Below are 18975 nucleotides of genomic sequence, written 5' to 3'. Positions count from 1 at the left end.
CAGCATCGGTCATTTTTAGACCGAGGTTTTGGCACACATACTTATCAGCGGTTTGTTCGCCAAAACTTTACGTCTTTATGTGCCACGACGCAGAAGGGGTTGGCCTCGAAATGAATGAGTCTCCCATAGGCCTGAACTTGCTCGGTGCAAACCTGCACCAGTTCATCCCACCGACTTCGACCATGTTTTCCAGAAAAAAACAGTCGGACAAATCTTATCATTATTTCTCATCATAAAGACTTACTTTCTGCGTGTCTCGCTTATTGACTACAGTACCCAACACAATGACCTTGGATATGTAAAAATGATCGCAGGATTTTTGCAATCAATTTAATACATACATACATACATACATACATACATACATACATACATACATACATACATACATACATACATACATACATACATACATACATACATACATACATACATACATACATACATACATACATACATACATACATACATACATACATACATACATACATACATACATACATACATACATACATACATACATACATACATACATACATACATACATACATACATACATACATACATACATACATACATACATACATACATACATACATACATACATACATACATACATACATACATACATACATACATACATACATACATACATACATACATACATACATACATACATACATACATACATACATACATACATACATACATACATACATACATACATACATACATACATACATACATACATACATACATACATACATACATACATACATACATACATACATACATACATACATACATACATACATACATACATACATACATACATACATACATACATACATACATACATACATACATACATACATACATACATACATACATACATACATACATACATACATACATACATACATACATACATACATACATACATACATACATACATACATACATACATACATACATACATACATACATACATACATACATACATACATACATACATACATACATACATACATACATACATACATACATACATACATACATACATACATACATACATACATACATACATACATACATACATACATACATACATACATACATACATACATACATACATACATACATACATACATACATACATACATACATACATACATACATACATACATACATACATACATACATACATACATACATAACAGATAGCTCTGGCACCGTGTTAATTATACCCTTTGCGGTACATACTTTAAAGGGGCACTGCACTCTAAAAATGATGTGGTCTTAATCTGAAGAAAAAAAATAAAGAAACATTTTGGCCGCAACCATTTTCTTTAGAACGCCAACGTAAAGGAGCTACAATTTAATGAAATTTCCACAGGACTAGAACGCTCCAGCGGTCGCGGCAGCGCGTCATATCTTAACCCGTTACATGGCACTATCGAATGTAAACATTACGTTACATTCGATAAGGGCACGATGCCTTCACCGAGGCACTTGCTCTACGCGATTAGTCAGTCTCGATGAGAACGAACTTTAGATAGTTGTCAGCCAATGTTATGAAGTAAATATGTTTTCACGCCAAGGCGGTTTAGATACGGCTTTGAACAAACGATGTTGTTATGAAAAGTTGTGCGTGACGTTGGCCACCAATTCCTCTCTGGCGATATATACCGGTATGCTTTTTGTGTAGGCTGAGTTGTGGGTTCAGGTTGGGTGTGCGTACCGTTGGATTGCGGTTAGGGATGATGAATTGTAACGCTGGTTGAGCGCCGGTACCGTACGCCTATACTTAACGTAACTAAACCGCCCTGGCGTGTGACATAATTCCTCCATAATATCGGCTGACAACTGTCTGAAGTTCGTTCTCTAAGTGACTGCCTTATCGGGTCGAGCAAGTGCGACAATGAAGATAACGAGCAATAAATTTTGTCAACGGGTTAAGAAACGATGACGCACAGCCGCGACCGCTGGAGCGTTCTGGTCCTGTGGAAATTTCATTAAATTGAAGCTCCTTTACGTTGGCGTTCTAAAGAAAATGGTTGCGGCCAAAATGTTTCTTTATTTTTTTTCTTCAATTTAAGACCACATCATTTTTAGAGCGCAGTGCCCCTTTAATAAGCCTTGAAGGGGTAAAACTTTGCGTTACAGTAACTTACAAATGTGAGTCTGTAATGATGGTGTTTACTACCATCCTCGTGCCTCGTGCTAATCGAGCAGTTATTACGAAAATATGATGATTGTTTAGCGAAAGAAAGCAGAAAGTCAATTAGACGTCATTTTTCCAGCTCGTCGCAGACTCAGACGGGCTTACTGTATGTCTGCCACTATACACCAGCTTCCAAACCAGGCTTTTGGTTACGTAATAATTATAGTGCGAGAATATTAATTCACTATGGCTTGTGAGATCTGCGATTAGTGGTCCATCGTATTATGTTTTACAATTGCGTCGCCACTACAAAAGTTACACTGACCTTAAATTTCCGATTAGGTCTATTAGAATTATTCCACATCAGAAGAATTAACAATTAATCACGATTTTCATTCGCACTCGATCCGGATTTTCATTCGCACCATTCGCACCACCTTCGTCATTCGCACTTGATCTGGATTTTCATTCGCACCGGTCGTACCACCTTCGTCATTCGCACCGCAATTTTTTTCATTCGCATCAGTGCGAACGGTCACACAGGTTGAAAAGCACTGGCGTAGTATGATTGTGACAAACACATTTATACATTTAAGCATCTGTCCTCTAGCCAACGGAAACATGAAACCCATAATTTGATGCGGTGTAATTCCCAATATATTGGCGTCCAATGTTCCCTCTGAGCTGTGCAGTGTGGCGCGCACAAAAAAAGCCGAAGTGATGACCTTTATTTAGTGGTTACGCACTGTGTCCCTTGGACCACGCAGTGAGTTGGTGAGTGCGCGCGTGAAGAATTAGAGGGAGCATTGCTGGCATGGGTGGGAAAACTGAAAATAGCACCAGAAAGGCGTCGTTGTCGTCATTTGCACACCTTGCTATGAGATGAAAATCCGAAGATCCATAATTTCAATTCTCATCGGAATTTGAAAGCGTATCACTAAACCATGATGACAAGATTTTATAGTAGTACGTAATGCCGTTCAAACGCCAATGGATTCGGAGTTCATGTAAGACCCAGTTCGACTCCAGAATTCCAACCAAAATTGCGGGGCTGTATCAAGGCTCCTCCTCGCATCGTCATGCGATCCGCTAAAGCGGTGTCCTATAATAGCTGAGAACAAACGTAGACCTTGCTTCAGGTCTGGGGATCAGGATTCATAATAAGGTTGCGTAAAGTGACCAATAAAGTCGACGATAAAATTGGCCATAACGCACAAACTCAGTCAGCTCACCAAATTCGACGGCAGCGAAAAGCGGCGTCCGGTCTCTTCTATCCCCGACATCAATGGATTTCGATGGATCAATGGGTGGTTCAGTCATCCATTTTGCAAGAGCCTCGCACGCTTCAACTGCATCGCTCCTAGCGGCGTAATGTAGCGGTGTTTGGCCGGCTTTCGTTTTGGCTGTTACATTCACTGTAAATAATGGTCGAGTTTTTATTCATAGTAAGTCGATTTTCATCTGCGTGGTTTCTTAATGGCCTTTTACCTATTATGATTATTAACACAAAACCGATAGTTAGAGGTGATCAGTAACGAAGCACCTCTACTATGTAAAAGTACTCAAGTAGATTTATCATATTTTCGCTATTTAATCAATTAGTCAAGATTTTAGACTCGTGTCACTTCAACTACAATTTTGTAGACAAAACCACTTTCTTTTTACAATTTGGAATTTCGAAGGTAGACACTAGACAGTGGTTTGGGGATAATTTTGAATCCCCTTTATCGATGAATCCGGTATAAGTACCATGGATCCACGACTAATCACTGTAGTAACGGCCAACTATGTTGTTCAAGATCTACATATACTTGATTGTAGCGTCAATAATCATTCGGCGTTGTTCGCCACGATGCATTTTGTAATTTAGTAAGTAGCCACCACCGATGAACCCCCCAAAGCATATTAAGACCTGACCAAATCTACTTTCAGAAACTACTTGCTCGGGTGATTTTCAGATTTCCTATTCTCCACTTCCCCCTGAAGTAGTACTGACACGTCTAGAAAATGCTACTTCGTCGTTTATGAGTAAAAAGTTACGGCGTTACTTCTGTTAATTGAGTAGCAACGCTGACTGCGTTAACCACTTCTGCTTATAGTGGGAAAATACATTATTAGCGTTTGGGTCGTTGATGCGGCAAATAGCCCTGACATGACCAACTACTTTGGTTACTACAATATAACTTTTTAACCAATCCTCTGGATGAGAAATATATTTATGCTGTTGAGATTGTATGTACTCATTTCTAGGCTACATTTGAATGAATGAATGAATTTGTCTGCTAATGCTCAACACAGGTAGAGTTTGATCAATGTGGCAATAGCTTCGTCGGACATTGCCAATAGATACAGCACATTCGTCTAGGACGTACTTCTCGGCAGTGATCATTACGTGATCCTGACATATTTTGAGTGTATACCGGAACGGTCACTAAACCAGAAGATACCAAGTTGGAACTTTGAAAAAGCAAACTGAAAAGCATATGCTTCACACGTAGACGACACCGTCCACAAATATGATCTTAGGACTGGAAACGCAAATCAAAGAAATTACGGAAACAATTTTTGCATATAGCGTAGTGGTGGCGATAAGCGTCTACTAACCGGGCGGCCCCGGTTCGATTCCCATGGGAGGTTTATCTGGGCTCCTCTTCCCCCACCGTCGCCGTTTTTACGGCGAAAAAAAAGAGCCCGAAAAAAACCGACGACGAAAGCACTCACAAGAAATGGAAAGAATTAGAAAAGCCCGCGGCTTCAAAAAGATCAACATCGAAAAGAATTGTGACGGCGGGCACTCTAGGCCGAGGTGGATGTCACTCGATAAGACTGCAACTGCACGTCGTTCGGCAACTCCCTAGCTGTTCAGTACATCGCATTGTGTCTTATCGCATTGTACATTGTGTGTGTCTTGTTCAGATGAAAGTATAACTCAACGATTATTATTGTTATTGACGAGCTCGACCGTATATCTCGCCTTGATTTATTGGAATTTCCAGGCATTGCAAAGAAGGAAAACGAGGATGGAAAGAAATCTGTTGGTAATATCTTTAAAGCGATCGGGGTCAGATTGGATGGAGAGGGCTTAATATTGTGATATTGTAAACCCCTACAAGATGCTACGAAAACATCCCCTATCCTGGTGAAATTTCTCGATGGAACGATTCGATATGAGATCGAATTTACAAGGTTGAGACTTAGGGACGTTTCGAGCCCAAAGATAGAAAATGCCAGCTCAACCTTTATCGCGTAAAATCTCACCGAAAGGACTGTGAAGTTTTTGTATGCGGGGTTGCATTTAAAGCAAATGGTTGTTTATAACATATGGTTCAAAGTTATCAGTGTTTTAAACTAGTGCCTTTTTTTGAAAAAACAAAATTTTGTTTTTTCACGTTGTATAATTATGCCATACTTGTGTAAATACTTTCCAAAAACATGTTGTATGAGCCTACGGGCGATCACCACCCCATACAGACGAAGCATACGATATGGGATGGTGGGAAACCTCGAAATATTCGGTTTAACAGCTATAGTCCGTAGAATGCAATAATGATTCACAACTTGCAAAGCTACTAGCTTGTGACAATCTGGGCACGCAAGAAAAGCCTATCTTTGTGAAAGTTGAGTTATACAGGACAAGAGCAGTTGAGGTTCGGGGTGTAATCTCCGATGTGCCATTAGACATGACGGCTGAAGAAATTAAACATGAACTGACCGATCAGAAAGTTACATTTGTACGTAGATTCACGTATCGTACGAGTTCAGGGATAACCGACAGTAGATCGGTACTGCTGTGTTTCGCATCGACTATCCTTCCAATAGTCGTCAAGTTAGGTTTCATGAATTTCCGAATCCGTAAATACAACCCGCCTCCTGTCCGCTGCTTCAATTGCAACCGTTTTGGACATAAAGCAAAATTCTGTCGTAGCACCAAGAGATGTACAAAATGCGGCAAGCGACATGAATACAAAGATTGTCAAAACGAACCATACTGTGTAAATTGTGGAGGTTCACACTCAGCGGGTTACGCAGGATGCGCACGATACCGACAAGAGGTCAAACTTAACACAATAATGACAAACTCGAACATTAATTACTGGGATGCGAAACGAACGTTGCAAAATCAACAGTCCGCACCGAACATCGTATCTGAAACCGAATTTCCGTCGTTGCCGAATCGCGACATTAATCCTAGTGGCGATACACAAAGAGTTAGTGATCTAAGCTCGGAAATGATTTCCATACCGGCCGTGGAATTCTTCAGCTTTGTCGCTGAAGTAATTCGAGGTACATTGACCTCTATCGCGGAGGGTGAAGGATTAGATATTGAGACCATAGCAAGATCTGCCGGACAGAATCTAGGAATAAACTTCAGAACTCCGGCACTTTCACTCTCTTCCGCAGTGGAAAACACTCGACAAGATTTTTCGAGGAGACAAATCTCCGATCACGTTCACAGGGTACAAACAAGATCAGGTACAGCCAGTTCTTCATCAATGATGACTAAAAATCCTGTCACCGCAAATGACAGGAGCATGCCCAAGAATGCGCCAAGTCCCGTCACAAATCAAACAGCACTAGTGCCAAGTACAAGCAGTGCAGCACATTCACTACACGAGCTCAGTCCAAGCCCATCTGGGTTTCAAAATCTCCCGTCCGAGGTTGCGATAGACTTAACAGGGATACGTAAGAGCAGAGACAACGAAATGGAATGTTCCCACTAACAATTTTACAATGGAACTGTCGAGGTATATACAGAAAAATAAACGAACTGAAACATTTCATTGAATCTAATACAAACAAACCAGAACTGATCGCACTTCAGGAAACGCATCTCGTATCCAAGTATAAACCAAAAATTGCTAACTACACCCTAGTGCGCAAAGACCGGAACATCCATGGAGGCGGAGTGTGTCTTTTAATAAAACAAGGCTTATCGTTCAGTGAGGTCGAGTTATCCGATATGGGGCCCATTGAGGCACAAGCAATACAAACGGCAGGATTGACAATTATAAACGTTTACATCCCGCCAAACCGTCAAATATCGCGTTCAATGGTAGAGCGGTTGTTTTCAAAATGTGACACAAAAACTATAGTGCTAGGCGATTTCAACGCACATCATCCTACATGGGGAAGCCAACGTATGAATGAAAACGGACGCCATCTTCACTTCGCTATTAGTTCAATGGATTTGGTAGTGTTGAACACAGATAAACCAACGAGGTTGAATATTGCGATGCCAGATCCTGGATCTACATCATTACTGGACTTGACCCTTGCATCGAAAGATGTAGCACACAAGATGTCAACAAAGGTCTCGGACCACCTACTGGGCAGTGACCACTACATTATTGCAACGACAGTAAATGTGCGCAGATCCGATTCGACAGAAGGACATTGCACATCGTGGTCACTCCACAGGGCCAAGTGGGAAAAATTTAGAAAAGCAAGTGGCACATACTTCGCAATGATTGAGGAGGCTGGTGACTGTACAGTGGAGGCTATTACCGACGCAATAATATCATCAGCATCTGACAGCATCCCTCTAACCAGGCCAGTAGTAAAACAGAGCATACCATGGTGGACCAAGGAATGCTCCAAGGCAATTAGACTAAAACGAGCTGCATATTGCAAAATGAAACGCGCAGCTTCCGAACAGAAGACGTTATAGCTTTCAAGCGACGTCGTGCAGAAGCAAGAAAAGTTGTGCTTCAAGCGAAAAAATCTCATTGGCAAGATTTCTGTACTTCATGTGACAGCAACACCAAATTAACACGGGTCTGGCGAGCCATACGCTCCATGAGCGGTAACATATCGTGGAATCATATTCACACACTTCAATCGGACGGCATCGGTATCACCGACAACAGAATGAAAGCAGACGCTATGGGTGCACATTTCGCCTCAATCAGTAGCGGGGACACAATCGATGAACCAACTAAGCGCCGACGTGAAATAGTGAGATCCGAAGTAATTATCCCAGCATTCAATGATTCGAGCGTTCACGAGATTAACTCTCCATTTTCTCTCACAGAGTTAACACGGGTACTCAAACATAGAAAAAGCTCTTCTCCAGGACAGGACAAACTGTGTTACCCAATGTTCACTAACCTGCCCAGCGAATGCAAAAAATATATCCTAAGATGTATTAATTCATTATGGTCTGACGGAAAGGGCCCAAAAATCTGGAAACATTCGATAGTGATACCACTGCTCAAGGCCGACAAAGAACCAAGTAATCCAGCCTCGTATCGACCGATTTCCCTGACAAGTAACTTCTGCAAAATTATGGAACGCATGATATGTTATCGATTACGTTATTGGCTCGAAATGAACAAATTGCTTCACCCGGCACAGAGCGGCTTTCGAACCAATCGATCGTCCAGAGACTCGATCTTGTCACTCCACGACGATGTGTACAAAGCCCTATGGAATAGGCGATCTGCCGTTGCCGTCTTCCTAGATTTAGCGAAAGCCTACGATCGCATGTGGCGCGGTGGGATGTTAGCAAAACTGGTGAAAATGGGCCTCTCCGGAAATATCATAAGATGGATAGACTCTTTCCTATCCGAACGAACCATGCAAGTTAGACTAGGGTCAACATTTTCGCAAATTTTTTCAATCGAAAATGGTACCCCACAGGGCAGCGTGCTTTCCCCCCTACTCTTCACGGTCATGATGAACGATCTGCCAGGAAACATTACTTCCAATATCAACCTATTCGCAGATGATATTTGTCTTTGGGAATCCGGACTGGTTATCGATACGCTTTTATCCGACGTACAGAAATCCCTCAACGAAGTATCTAAATGGTGTGACGAGTGGGGTTTCAAAATAAATGTCGAAAAATCAGCGGCAGTTTTATTCACCAGGAAACGCAAAACACCACCGGTTCAGCTGTCAGTGTCGAACTGTCTGCTGCCAGCTAAAAAGGAATACAGATATCTAGGAATCATTTTTGATTCACGACTATCTTACAGACAACACTCGATCTCTGTAGTGAATAAATGCAACAAACGCTTGAACATACTTCGCCTGCTGTGCGGCACACAATGGGGTGCCTCAAAATCAAGTCTTCTCTCATTGTATAGAGCACTTATCCGCTCCGTCTTCGAATATGGCTTTGAAGCATATCTCTTATCTCCAAAATATGTACTCGGAACAATTCAAAAAATTCAAAACAAGGCATTGCGAATATGCAGCGGGGCAATGGGAAGCACTCCCGTCCACGCACTTTTGCACTCGTGCAGGGAATTGCCGGTACACATACGCCACTTGCGTGCATGCGCAGTAGCTAGATGTAAAATTGCCGCCAACAATGAAAATATTTGCTCCCACATTATTGAAGACTCTTGGCCTGAGATCTTCCCGGACTCTCCGCTATTCTGTACTTTCAACATGCTCTCACGACTGCCATTGTTCGAGGAAATCACCATTCGTAAAACGTGCCCAATTGCTCCGTGGTCGGTTGTAAACTGTGTAGTAGATACTCATCTGTGTTTACTCACACAGCAAATGGAGAATCCTCTCCAAATTCAGATCGAATGCAAGGAATATCTCTGTCATCATTTTCAAAACCATACGAAGATATTTACTGATGGGTCAAAATCAAAGGAAACGTGTGGCGCAGCATATTATGTTCAGGATGTAGGGGAAGTTGGTAAGTTCACGTTAGACAGAAGAATTTCGATTTTTTCTGCGGAGCTGATTGCAATTCGAGAAGGATTGTCTTGGGCAGTTGGGCAGTGCCCACAATCAGCCGATCTACTTATTCTCTCGGACAGTCTTAGTGCCTTGGCGGCCATCGAAAATAGCCACACAGAGAACGAAATAATTCGGGAAATTGCCGAAAGATGTGATGTATTATCTTCCAATGCCATCTCAGTCACGTTAATTTGGGTCCCAAGTCACAAGGGAATCAGCGGTAACGAGACTGTTGACAAGCTGGCAAAACAAGCGGCATCCGAGCATACTCCCAACAGCACCATTGAGATTACAGCGAGGGAATGCCAGTCCCTCATTCAAGAGCATTGCGATTCCAAATGGAAATCAGAGTTTTTCAGCAATGCAGCGAATTCCTGTTACCCTAATTTGTTCCGAGCGTCGAGTTTCCATGCCCCGGTGCTATCATTGCCAAGAAGAGCCTATGCTATACTTATCCGCCTGCAAACCGGTCATTGCAAACTGAACGCTCATCTGCATAGATTAGGAATTCACGATACTGGAGAGTGCGAAAACTGCGGCGTACCTGAAACCGTTAAGCATTACGTCATTCACTGCACCAAGTATGAAGGCCCTCGACAGTATCTGCGGGACCAAATTAGAGACGCCGTTCCTTTCCGCTTGGAAACATTACTGGTCAATCCTCTTACCATGGGCACACTCATTGAATATGCCCTACTAACCGGTCGAGAGTTATAAAGACATTAAAGGATATATGATACTCGCATCACAGATCTGGTGCAAAAGACCATTAGTAGTCGAGCACCAATATTACACTTATACAACAGCTATAGTCCGTAGATAGATCATTGGTACGGAATGAATGTTCTGATAATGATGACCGCCGATCGTGAAAATGCTGCATGACGATGTAGCCCTGGTTAAAGATATCTTTGGTTGGTATATGACAGGGCCTATTCCGTCAAAGGAGCTACATTAAATGTAGTTCAAATGTAGTACATTTACCCTATATTTTCAATGGCAATCCACAATGACGCCACAATTGAATATTCGTGACGTCATGGCATATAAAAAACACAAAAAAATAAATAATAAAAACATGCTTTAAACAAGGGCCGTGTTTTAAACATGTTTGTTTTAAATATATTTTTGTTTTAAATGCAACCCTAATTGTATAACGCCCGTCAACTGAAAAAGAAGCATAAATTTGATTTCCTATCAGACTTGTACAAACTAAACATTGAATTAGTTAAGTAGTTATAGTTGAAGTTCTAGTTGCAGATTTTGAAAATTGACTAGTTCTAGTTCTAGTTGCGGATTTTGAAAATTAGGTAGTTCTAGTTCTAGTTGCAGTTTCGGATTTTGAAAATCGGAATTTTCTAGTTCTAGTTTCAGTTGCACTTTTTAAAAATTCAGTAATTTGTACAAGTCAGTTTCCTATGGACCAGGTATGGGAAGATCTGGGCGGAAAAGAACGTTGACTCATCAGCATTCCCAATAGAAAAACAGAGTGACCTACAGAAGATCCTGTGATCAACCATTCTCCTTCACGCAACCTATACATAGTAAGTGCATCATTTTTCAATACTTTATTTATAATTATTATTCCTCTACTCAATTATTCCTTTGATCTTGCTAGTGGACAACATGGTAAACATAATAGCAATGTCACTGATTGTCTGCAACCTTCATCAGACCTCCATGAAGGTGCTGATTTTTCCCCCGAAAGCTCCCCCTTTAACAATGTCAAGAAATGTGAATATGTAGTTCTAGTAATGTAGTTCTATAGTACTCTTCTTGATCATATTTACACGTATATATCCAACCGAGAAATTCAGCCGCGTGTGTGTGTTCATATGTAGAGCTAATATCTGACCACTTGCCTGTTTTTGCGTTAGTGGATTTTAGAACTAGCAAATGTAACCTCTTGCATTCAGACTTGAACAACTAGAAAATTTTCAGCTTTTCCAAATGAGATTAGAATTTGAATTAGAGCTCCACAATTTTTCCAAATTAGATTAGAATTAGAATTACTGAAAAACTTGGAAATAGAATGAACTTGTAAATGAGAAATACCTACAGCAAAAATGAAGTTCAGTTCGTAACAAATCACAGTGCTTGCCCTGCCCATAAGCATGAGAATGGTTCCCGTTTGTACACCAAGCTTGGCTCGTTTTGCACTATAGGCCTACCAGGGGCCACCAACACAAGGGCCCGATGCGACAGGCGATCTGATTTGTGATTTTGAAAGAACGCGAAGTATTTTTAAATGCTGAAATGGATTTCAGTTTCAAATTATTATTGCTATTGTTTCAAAATAGGCTATTCGCTTGTGTGCAAAATCAATATTCCTCACTAGCTGAAACGGTTTCGGCAGCAGCATTTCATCGATTGATGAATATATTGCCTTGGCCCAGACACTGACAAGACACTTAGAAAACGGGCTACGGCTTTCCCACAAAACCAATCTTTAGGATGAGATATTCTTTCAGCTCTTAACATGTCTGGCTAGCTCCTACATCGATTCATGATAGTCGCTGAAGGGCGTTGTGAGGTATTGGGTGCACTGTGCAGATAACTCCAAATCTAATTAAGTTTATAATCATCATATTTCTTGTTGTATTTGCACTTCATTAATAAAATATTACTTCTTTTGTGGTAACTAAGACCATCGCCCATGCTAGTGAGCACGTCGATGCACTAAGGCAGGCCTGGGCAAAGTGCGGCCCGTGGGCCAAATGCGGCCCGCGTAGCCATTCTGTGCGGCAGCGAAAGGTTGCTTGGAATTCATAACATTAACGCTGCTTTTTGAATGTTGATGCGTGGACTAAACTGTATCAACTAAACAGGAAATTCGTTTACTTTGAAGCCTGTTTATTAATATGACAATATTACGCTGCCTTCGTACCTCGCATGCGTAATCCAGATTCAAAGTAAAGGCAATCTGCCAATGTGGCTAAGTATGAGTGACAATTGAATTCACACAAAATCACTATTTCCATATAGTATAGGTAAAAACTTCTTTGTTGTCATTGTCACATTACGCAATATACGGGTACGTGTTTCAAATTGTTACGTGGAGCCTTTCCAAATCCCTAATTCGAAATACAAGTCAATCAGTGCTCGCGACTACTATATGACTCATCATATCCATCACCTATAAAGGATGGACGGACATGTGAAAAACAGAAAGTCGAAAGGTGACATTCAAAGAAGGTTTAGAGCACTAAATATTTGTACTGGAGTTAGTGGTAGATGCGCCCTTTTAGTTTTTTTCGAGCACGAAACACTCGGTCAAGGGAGGGCGAATTTGAGGAAAACTGCAGACTTCGCTCAACATCCAGGTTATTTGAACTGCACACTGCTGGGAATGCAGCAACCAAGACAAGTTTTGTACTATCCCGTATACAGCCCCCTCTGCTGATTTAAAGCCGTCAGTGTATACTTCAGTGGCATCGTTATATCGTTGGAATATGAAGTCTAAGACTATGGGTTTATGTGACTGAGATGCGATGCCTTTTTTAATAATTTTTGCAAGGTCTAAATCAATGTTAGGTGATTGCATCAGCCATGGAGGCAAATCTGGAAGAGTTTTTCTTTCCAGGACAAGGTTATTCAGAGACTCGACATTGGTGGCGATGTTGAAGGTAATGAATTTTGGGTTCATGAGGCTATATATCTCCTGCCAAGAGTCTTCAAGCACTCATATTGTTGGGTGTTCGTGAGCCTGGTAACGTCTAAGGTGACGGCGATAGTTGAGGCTAAGCTGTTTGTGACGTAGATGGAGAGGAGGTTCTATAAATATTTCCGAGTTCTCATTTCAAACCAACATTCGACAAAACTGTCAAATCACAACGTTTTTCGTTGCGCTCACCGTGAAATATACACTGACCATGGTCAGTGACCATGTTTCCATGAATGCGGTGCGTGGTGATCGCTATCGTCTCATTTGGGTTTTGTTATCATTGCTTGATTGGTTAATTGTCTGAACGTTATCTGCTGTAGGCCTGGGTATAAAACCATTGCGTTTCTAATAATTGTTTGTCTTAGTTAATAAAAGCCTTGGATGTAAAGAAGTGTATTCGATTCGCAACAATTTTATTAACCAAGACAAACCAATCGTATAGTCATGTCTGTCGATGGAGGAGGAGAAAACAGTCGACGCCCTATTCTCATAAGGGTACCTACCCTTGAGGTATTACCTAATGCTCCGGCGGTTCAGAGAATATTCTGTCATTGGGAACGACAACATCAATCCTACATAGCTGCTGCATCCTTTTCCGATGCAACAATAGATAAACTTGGACTACTGTGTGGATTCATCTCAGCGGACGTTCACGCATTGATAGAAGAAAAGCAATCCTATGACGAAGCTCTGAAGTTGTTACAGGATGTTTACAAACCGAAGAAAAATGTTATATTTTCAAGACATCTTCTCTCCAGTAGAGCGCAAGATGCCAACGAGACCGTTCAGGAATTTCACCAATGCTTATCAGCGCTCGCAAAGTATTGTGCTTTCGAGAGTGTCACCGCTGAGCAATATCGTCAAGAAACTATCAGAGATGCCTTCATCAGAGGTTTGAAATCTTCCCATATACGTACGCGACTGCTTGAATACGAGGAACTGCCACTGCAAAAAGCAATTACCTCTGCTATTTCACTGGAGAAAGCTCAAGAATTTTCCACTTCTTATAAAGTTAATGATTCACGTTTCGTTGCAAGCACCTCTATCGATTCCAGCCAACCTGGGACAGACGCATCAGATCCTCAGCTTCACACGGTTTCGGCAATCGGTAGTAGAGTGTCCGAAGTAAAATCAGTCAAAGAATGCATGTTCTGTGGAAGTACACATGACGCCAAGCGCGACCAATGCCCAGCATCGATGGTTGAATGTTATAAATGTGGTAGACTTGGACATTTCAGGAAATTCTGTAAATCAAGAAGCAAAATACCTGGCTGCTGTTCCGAAATGTTCGAAGGACTCTACCATACCCCTTGTAACTGGTCAGCAGATATTCGATGCCATGCTCGATTTGGGAGCTGCCGAATGTTTCAAATTGGATATAGCTATCAAATAAGGTTTGTTTGCACAGGGACCAAGTTACAGTATCAAATTGGCTTCCAACAAATGCGCCACCGATGTGCCAGGACACGTTACCGTCGTATTCATAGTGGCGTCACGTGAGTACACTCAAATCAATTTGGCATAATCGATGATTTATGTGCAGACTTTGTCTTCGGACTAGATTTCATGAGATTGCACAAAGGTTATTTTCGAATTCAAAGATGGTAATGGCCAGCCATTTACAGTAGGCCTAGGCTCTCACTTGGCACTTGTTACTTCCAAAGTCGATGAACCACTTCGTATATTCCAATTCTTGACTCCAGATTACAAACCCATTGCCGCTCCTTCTCGAAGCTATAGCAAAGAAGACAACGAATTTATTAAATGCGAAGTACAGAAGCTCCTCGGTGACGGTATCATAGAACGAGTCATTCACCTTGGCGTGCTCAGCCACCAGTTACCAGGGACGGTTCTGTAACTATCAACAAGTACACCAATTTGGATGCTTATCAGCTGCCACGGAGAGAAGATGTCATCAATGAAGTCTCTAAAGGCAAGTACTATTCCGCCGTTGATTTGAAATCGGCTTACCATCAAGTCCCGCTACACCCTGATGACAGATCTTTAACGGCATTCGCCGCTTGCGGTTCACTTTACCAATTTTGCAGATTACTGTTCGGCGTCACGAACGGAGTAGCGGCTTATCAACGTTACATCGATTCGTTTTATTTCTAAGCATGAATTGCAGGGTGTCGTAGCGTATTTGGATGATATCACAATCTATGGCGCGACAAAGGAAGAGCATGATATCCGCTTGAAAGCATTTTTAGATTCCGCAACAGCTTGTCACCTCACTATCAGCACGGAGAAATGAAGTTTTGGAATCAAAGAAATACAATTGCTTGGACACAAAATCTCTCATGGCAACATAAGTCCGGATCCTGACCACATGAAACCGCTCCTGGAAATTGCTGCGCCAACGGATTCGAAAGGTTTGAAACGTATATGCGGTATGTTTTCATATTATTCCAAATGGATTCACAATTTCTCGGCTAAGATTAGGCCTCTTGTTCGTTCATCCAATTTCCCTTTTGGAGCTGATGCTATTGCTGCTTTTGATCAATTAAAGAAAGAGATAATGGACTCGTGTCTAGGATGCATTTACGAAGACCAACCATTCACAGTTGAGTGTGACGCTTCAAACTGCGCTATTGCAGCAGTTTTGAATCAGTGTGATCGGCCTGTAGCGTTCTTCTCTCGCACACTTACGAAGACCGAATCGAACTACCCCGCTATTGAAAAGGAAGCTCTCGCAGTCATTGAATCGGTTCGGAAGTAGAATTACTAACTTGCAAATCAGAAATTCCTTCTTGTTACAGATCACAAAGAGCTGTGTCTTACATATTTCAGAAGAAGCATAACAGCAAAATCAAGAATACAAAACTTGCGCTCTGGCGTCTGGAACTCAGCTCTTTCAACTATGACATCTCACATCGCGCGGGAATCGAAAACGTCGCTGCAGACACTATGTCTCGTATTTGCTCCGTAACAGGTTCAGGTCAAAATTTGAATGAAATCCATGCTCAACTTGGTCATCCCGGAGTTAGCCGATTGTCCCACTTTGTTAAATCCAAGAATTTACCGTATTCCACAGAAGACGTGAAACGTACCTGTTCCAGCTGCCGTATATGCGCAGAACTCAAACCTAGATTTTATAAAGGAGATTCTCACCAACTGATGAAAGCCATTTATCCCTGGCAAAAAATATCAATCGATTTCGAAGGTCCGGTCCCCGGTAAACGTAAATTATTTTAATCATTGTCAACGAATATTCACGATTCCCTTTTGCATTTCCATGCTACAATATGACGTCGGAAACCGTCATCGAATGTCTAATGACGTTGTTCACTCTTGTTGGATTGCCTGAATATGTTCACAGTGATAGATCGATGTCATTTATGTCAAAAAGAACGAACGATGTCCTAACGAAGAAAGGTGTTGCAACAAGTCAATTAAACCCTTATCACCGCACTGGTAACTCCCAATGTGAGAGAACCAACCAAACTGTTTGGAGAACAGTAAAATTACTGCTTTCCCAATACCCAATGCCACTGTCCTCATGGGAGGAGCTACTCCCGGACGCATTGCATTGCATCAGGTCGCTTCTGTGCACGGCTGCAAATTGTACACTCCACGATCGATTTTTTTCTTTTCAAAGGCGATCAATGAATGGCACTTCATTACCCGATTGGCTTTTCAAGTCGGGGACAGTTCTACTGCGTAAGTTCGTCCGCGATAAGAGTGACCCTTTATGCGATAAAGTGTATTTGCTCGATGCTAATCCAAAATATGCTTTGATTTGCTATCCAGATGGAAGAGAGTCGACCGTTTCCACTTATAACAGATCTTGCTCCTTATCCGCGTATGACCGAGGTCACCGAATCCTCGCCACACAGAAAGAAATCTCTTCCTTCTCAATCGGACTTGGATATGTCTTCCAGCGAAATCGGAGAAAAGATTACTCAGACCGACGAATCCTGTAGCGAGGACGCCACCATCCCTGCTCAAGTCGCTGAAAATGACAATGATCAAAGCAGGTCGACTCAGCTGAGACGCTCTTCACGGATAATAAGATGACAGATAGATATGGGGATTTCGTTTCCCATTAGTTGCTTCAGTTTGAGTTCGTTATTTTCGGTACCAATGTTTGTTTTATTAGTCGGTGAGATTGTGGTGATCGCTGTCGTCTCATTTCGGTTTTGTTTGCTTGATTGGTTAATTGTCTGAACGTTATCTGCTGTAGGCCTAGGTATGAAACCATTGCGTTTCTATTCATTGTTTGTCTTAGTTAATAAAAGCCTTGGATGTAAAAAGGTGTATTCGATTCACAACACAGTGGTTCATTCTAATTCATGTATAATAAATTTGGCGTACTTTTGGATTGCCAATACCCCGTTGCAAGACTCCCGTCACGCTAGATACTCTGTGTCGTTCCGACACCTTCCTGCCTTTTCGTTGTATCGCAGTTTTGTGCTGTTTTGAAATGATGAATATATTACTGATACTTATACCGATAGCTCGGGATATTTTCCAATAAATGGTTGGAACTAGGTGTTTTATGCTGCAGCACACTGTCTATCGATAACGAAAAGGCACTGTAGACTACGGTGCAACTTTTGTGAGTGATGCCCTTTCTACAATAAAGATGTTTTGAAGCTATTTAGCCAAAATATTCAACTAAATATACTTGTATTTGAAGGCTACAAATTAAATCACCAGAATATTTCTTCATCGTTTCACAAAGGATACTGCCTAGTGTTGTTGCCACCATTCATGTTGAAGTTGATAGCTTGGTGCAGGACTAGATTTAATGTGAGCAAATCTCTACCACATTCTCAGTTGATTTAACAGTCACACAAAGCAATAAAACAAAACCCTAATTAACTTCCCCGTATTGCCAATCACAGGGGAGAATTTGGGATGTGTATATCGATCTCGAACCAAATGCTATGAGCCCGTAGGCCTTACCCTATGGTTGCTATAACAACCTGGATTTGATTTCGAAAATAGCACATACAATTATACTGTTGATTAGTCGAGTGGCCTAATAGTCAAGTCCTATCCCGAAAGCGGACGTCGACCACTTAGCCATTGTTTTTACTACAGTTCTTAAAATAGGGGTGCGCCAGACTAAGACAATTTTGGAAAGGGGGCGCTGGAGAAAAAAAGGTTAAGAACCACTGATATAGAAAATTTACATAAATAACGTATGAAACGTCTTAACGTTCTACGAATGATTTCAGGAAATCATTGGGTATCACTAGGGCTGGGCAAAATCGAGTACCTGAGTGATTCGATTCTGAATCACGTAATATGCTTCGAGTCGAGTCGAGTAATCGAGTATCACTCATTGTGACGTCATAACAGAATGTAATATGCCAAAGTTCCAATATGTACCTTTTATGCGACCACAGAGAATATAATGCCTGTTGTCCATCACATTAAAGATACTTCGGTATATTTTTCCACCTATACCGATTTCATTCCACTTGGTGACAATGTTGTG

At 41.4% G+C, this 18975-nt stretch overlaps 1 protein-coding gene across 1 annotated transcript in view; it reads right to left on the bottom strand.

The window, feature by feature from the left end:
* The window catches only part of LOC145452470 (uncharacterized), a 99321-nt gene that overhangs the window by 55277 nt on the left and 25069 nt on the right, over window positions 1-18975 (bottom strand). Inside the window, exon 7 of the mRNA XM_080330654.1 lies at window positions 3397-3579. Within this exon, the coding sequence (XP_080186780.1) occupies window positions 3397-3579 (183 nt within the window). The remainder of the gene's footprint in view (window positions 1-3396; window positions 3580-18975) is intronic.

This window comes from Botryllus schlosseri, chromosome 12 (genome assembly GCF_051294905.1).
Source record: "Botryllus schlosseri isolate E-star chromosome 12, Bs_hap1, whole genome shotgun sequence".
Classification (NCBI taxonomy): Eukaryota; Metazoa; Chordata; class Ascidiacea; order Stolidobranchia; family Styelidae; genus Botryllus; species Botryllus schlosseri.
This window is presented reverse-complemented; position numbering and strand designations above follow the sequence as displayed.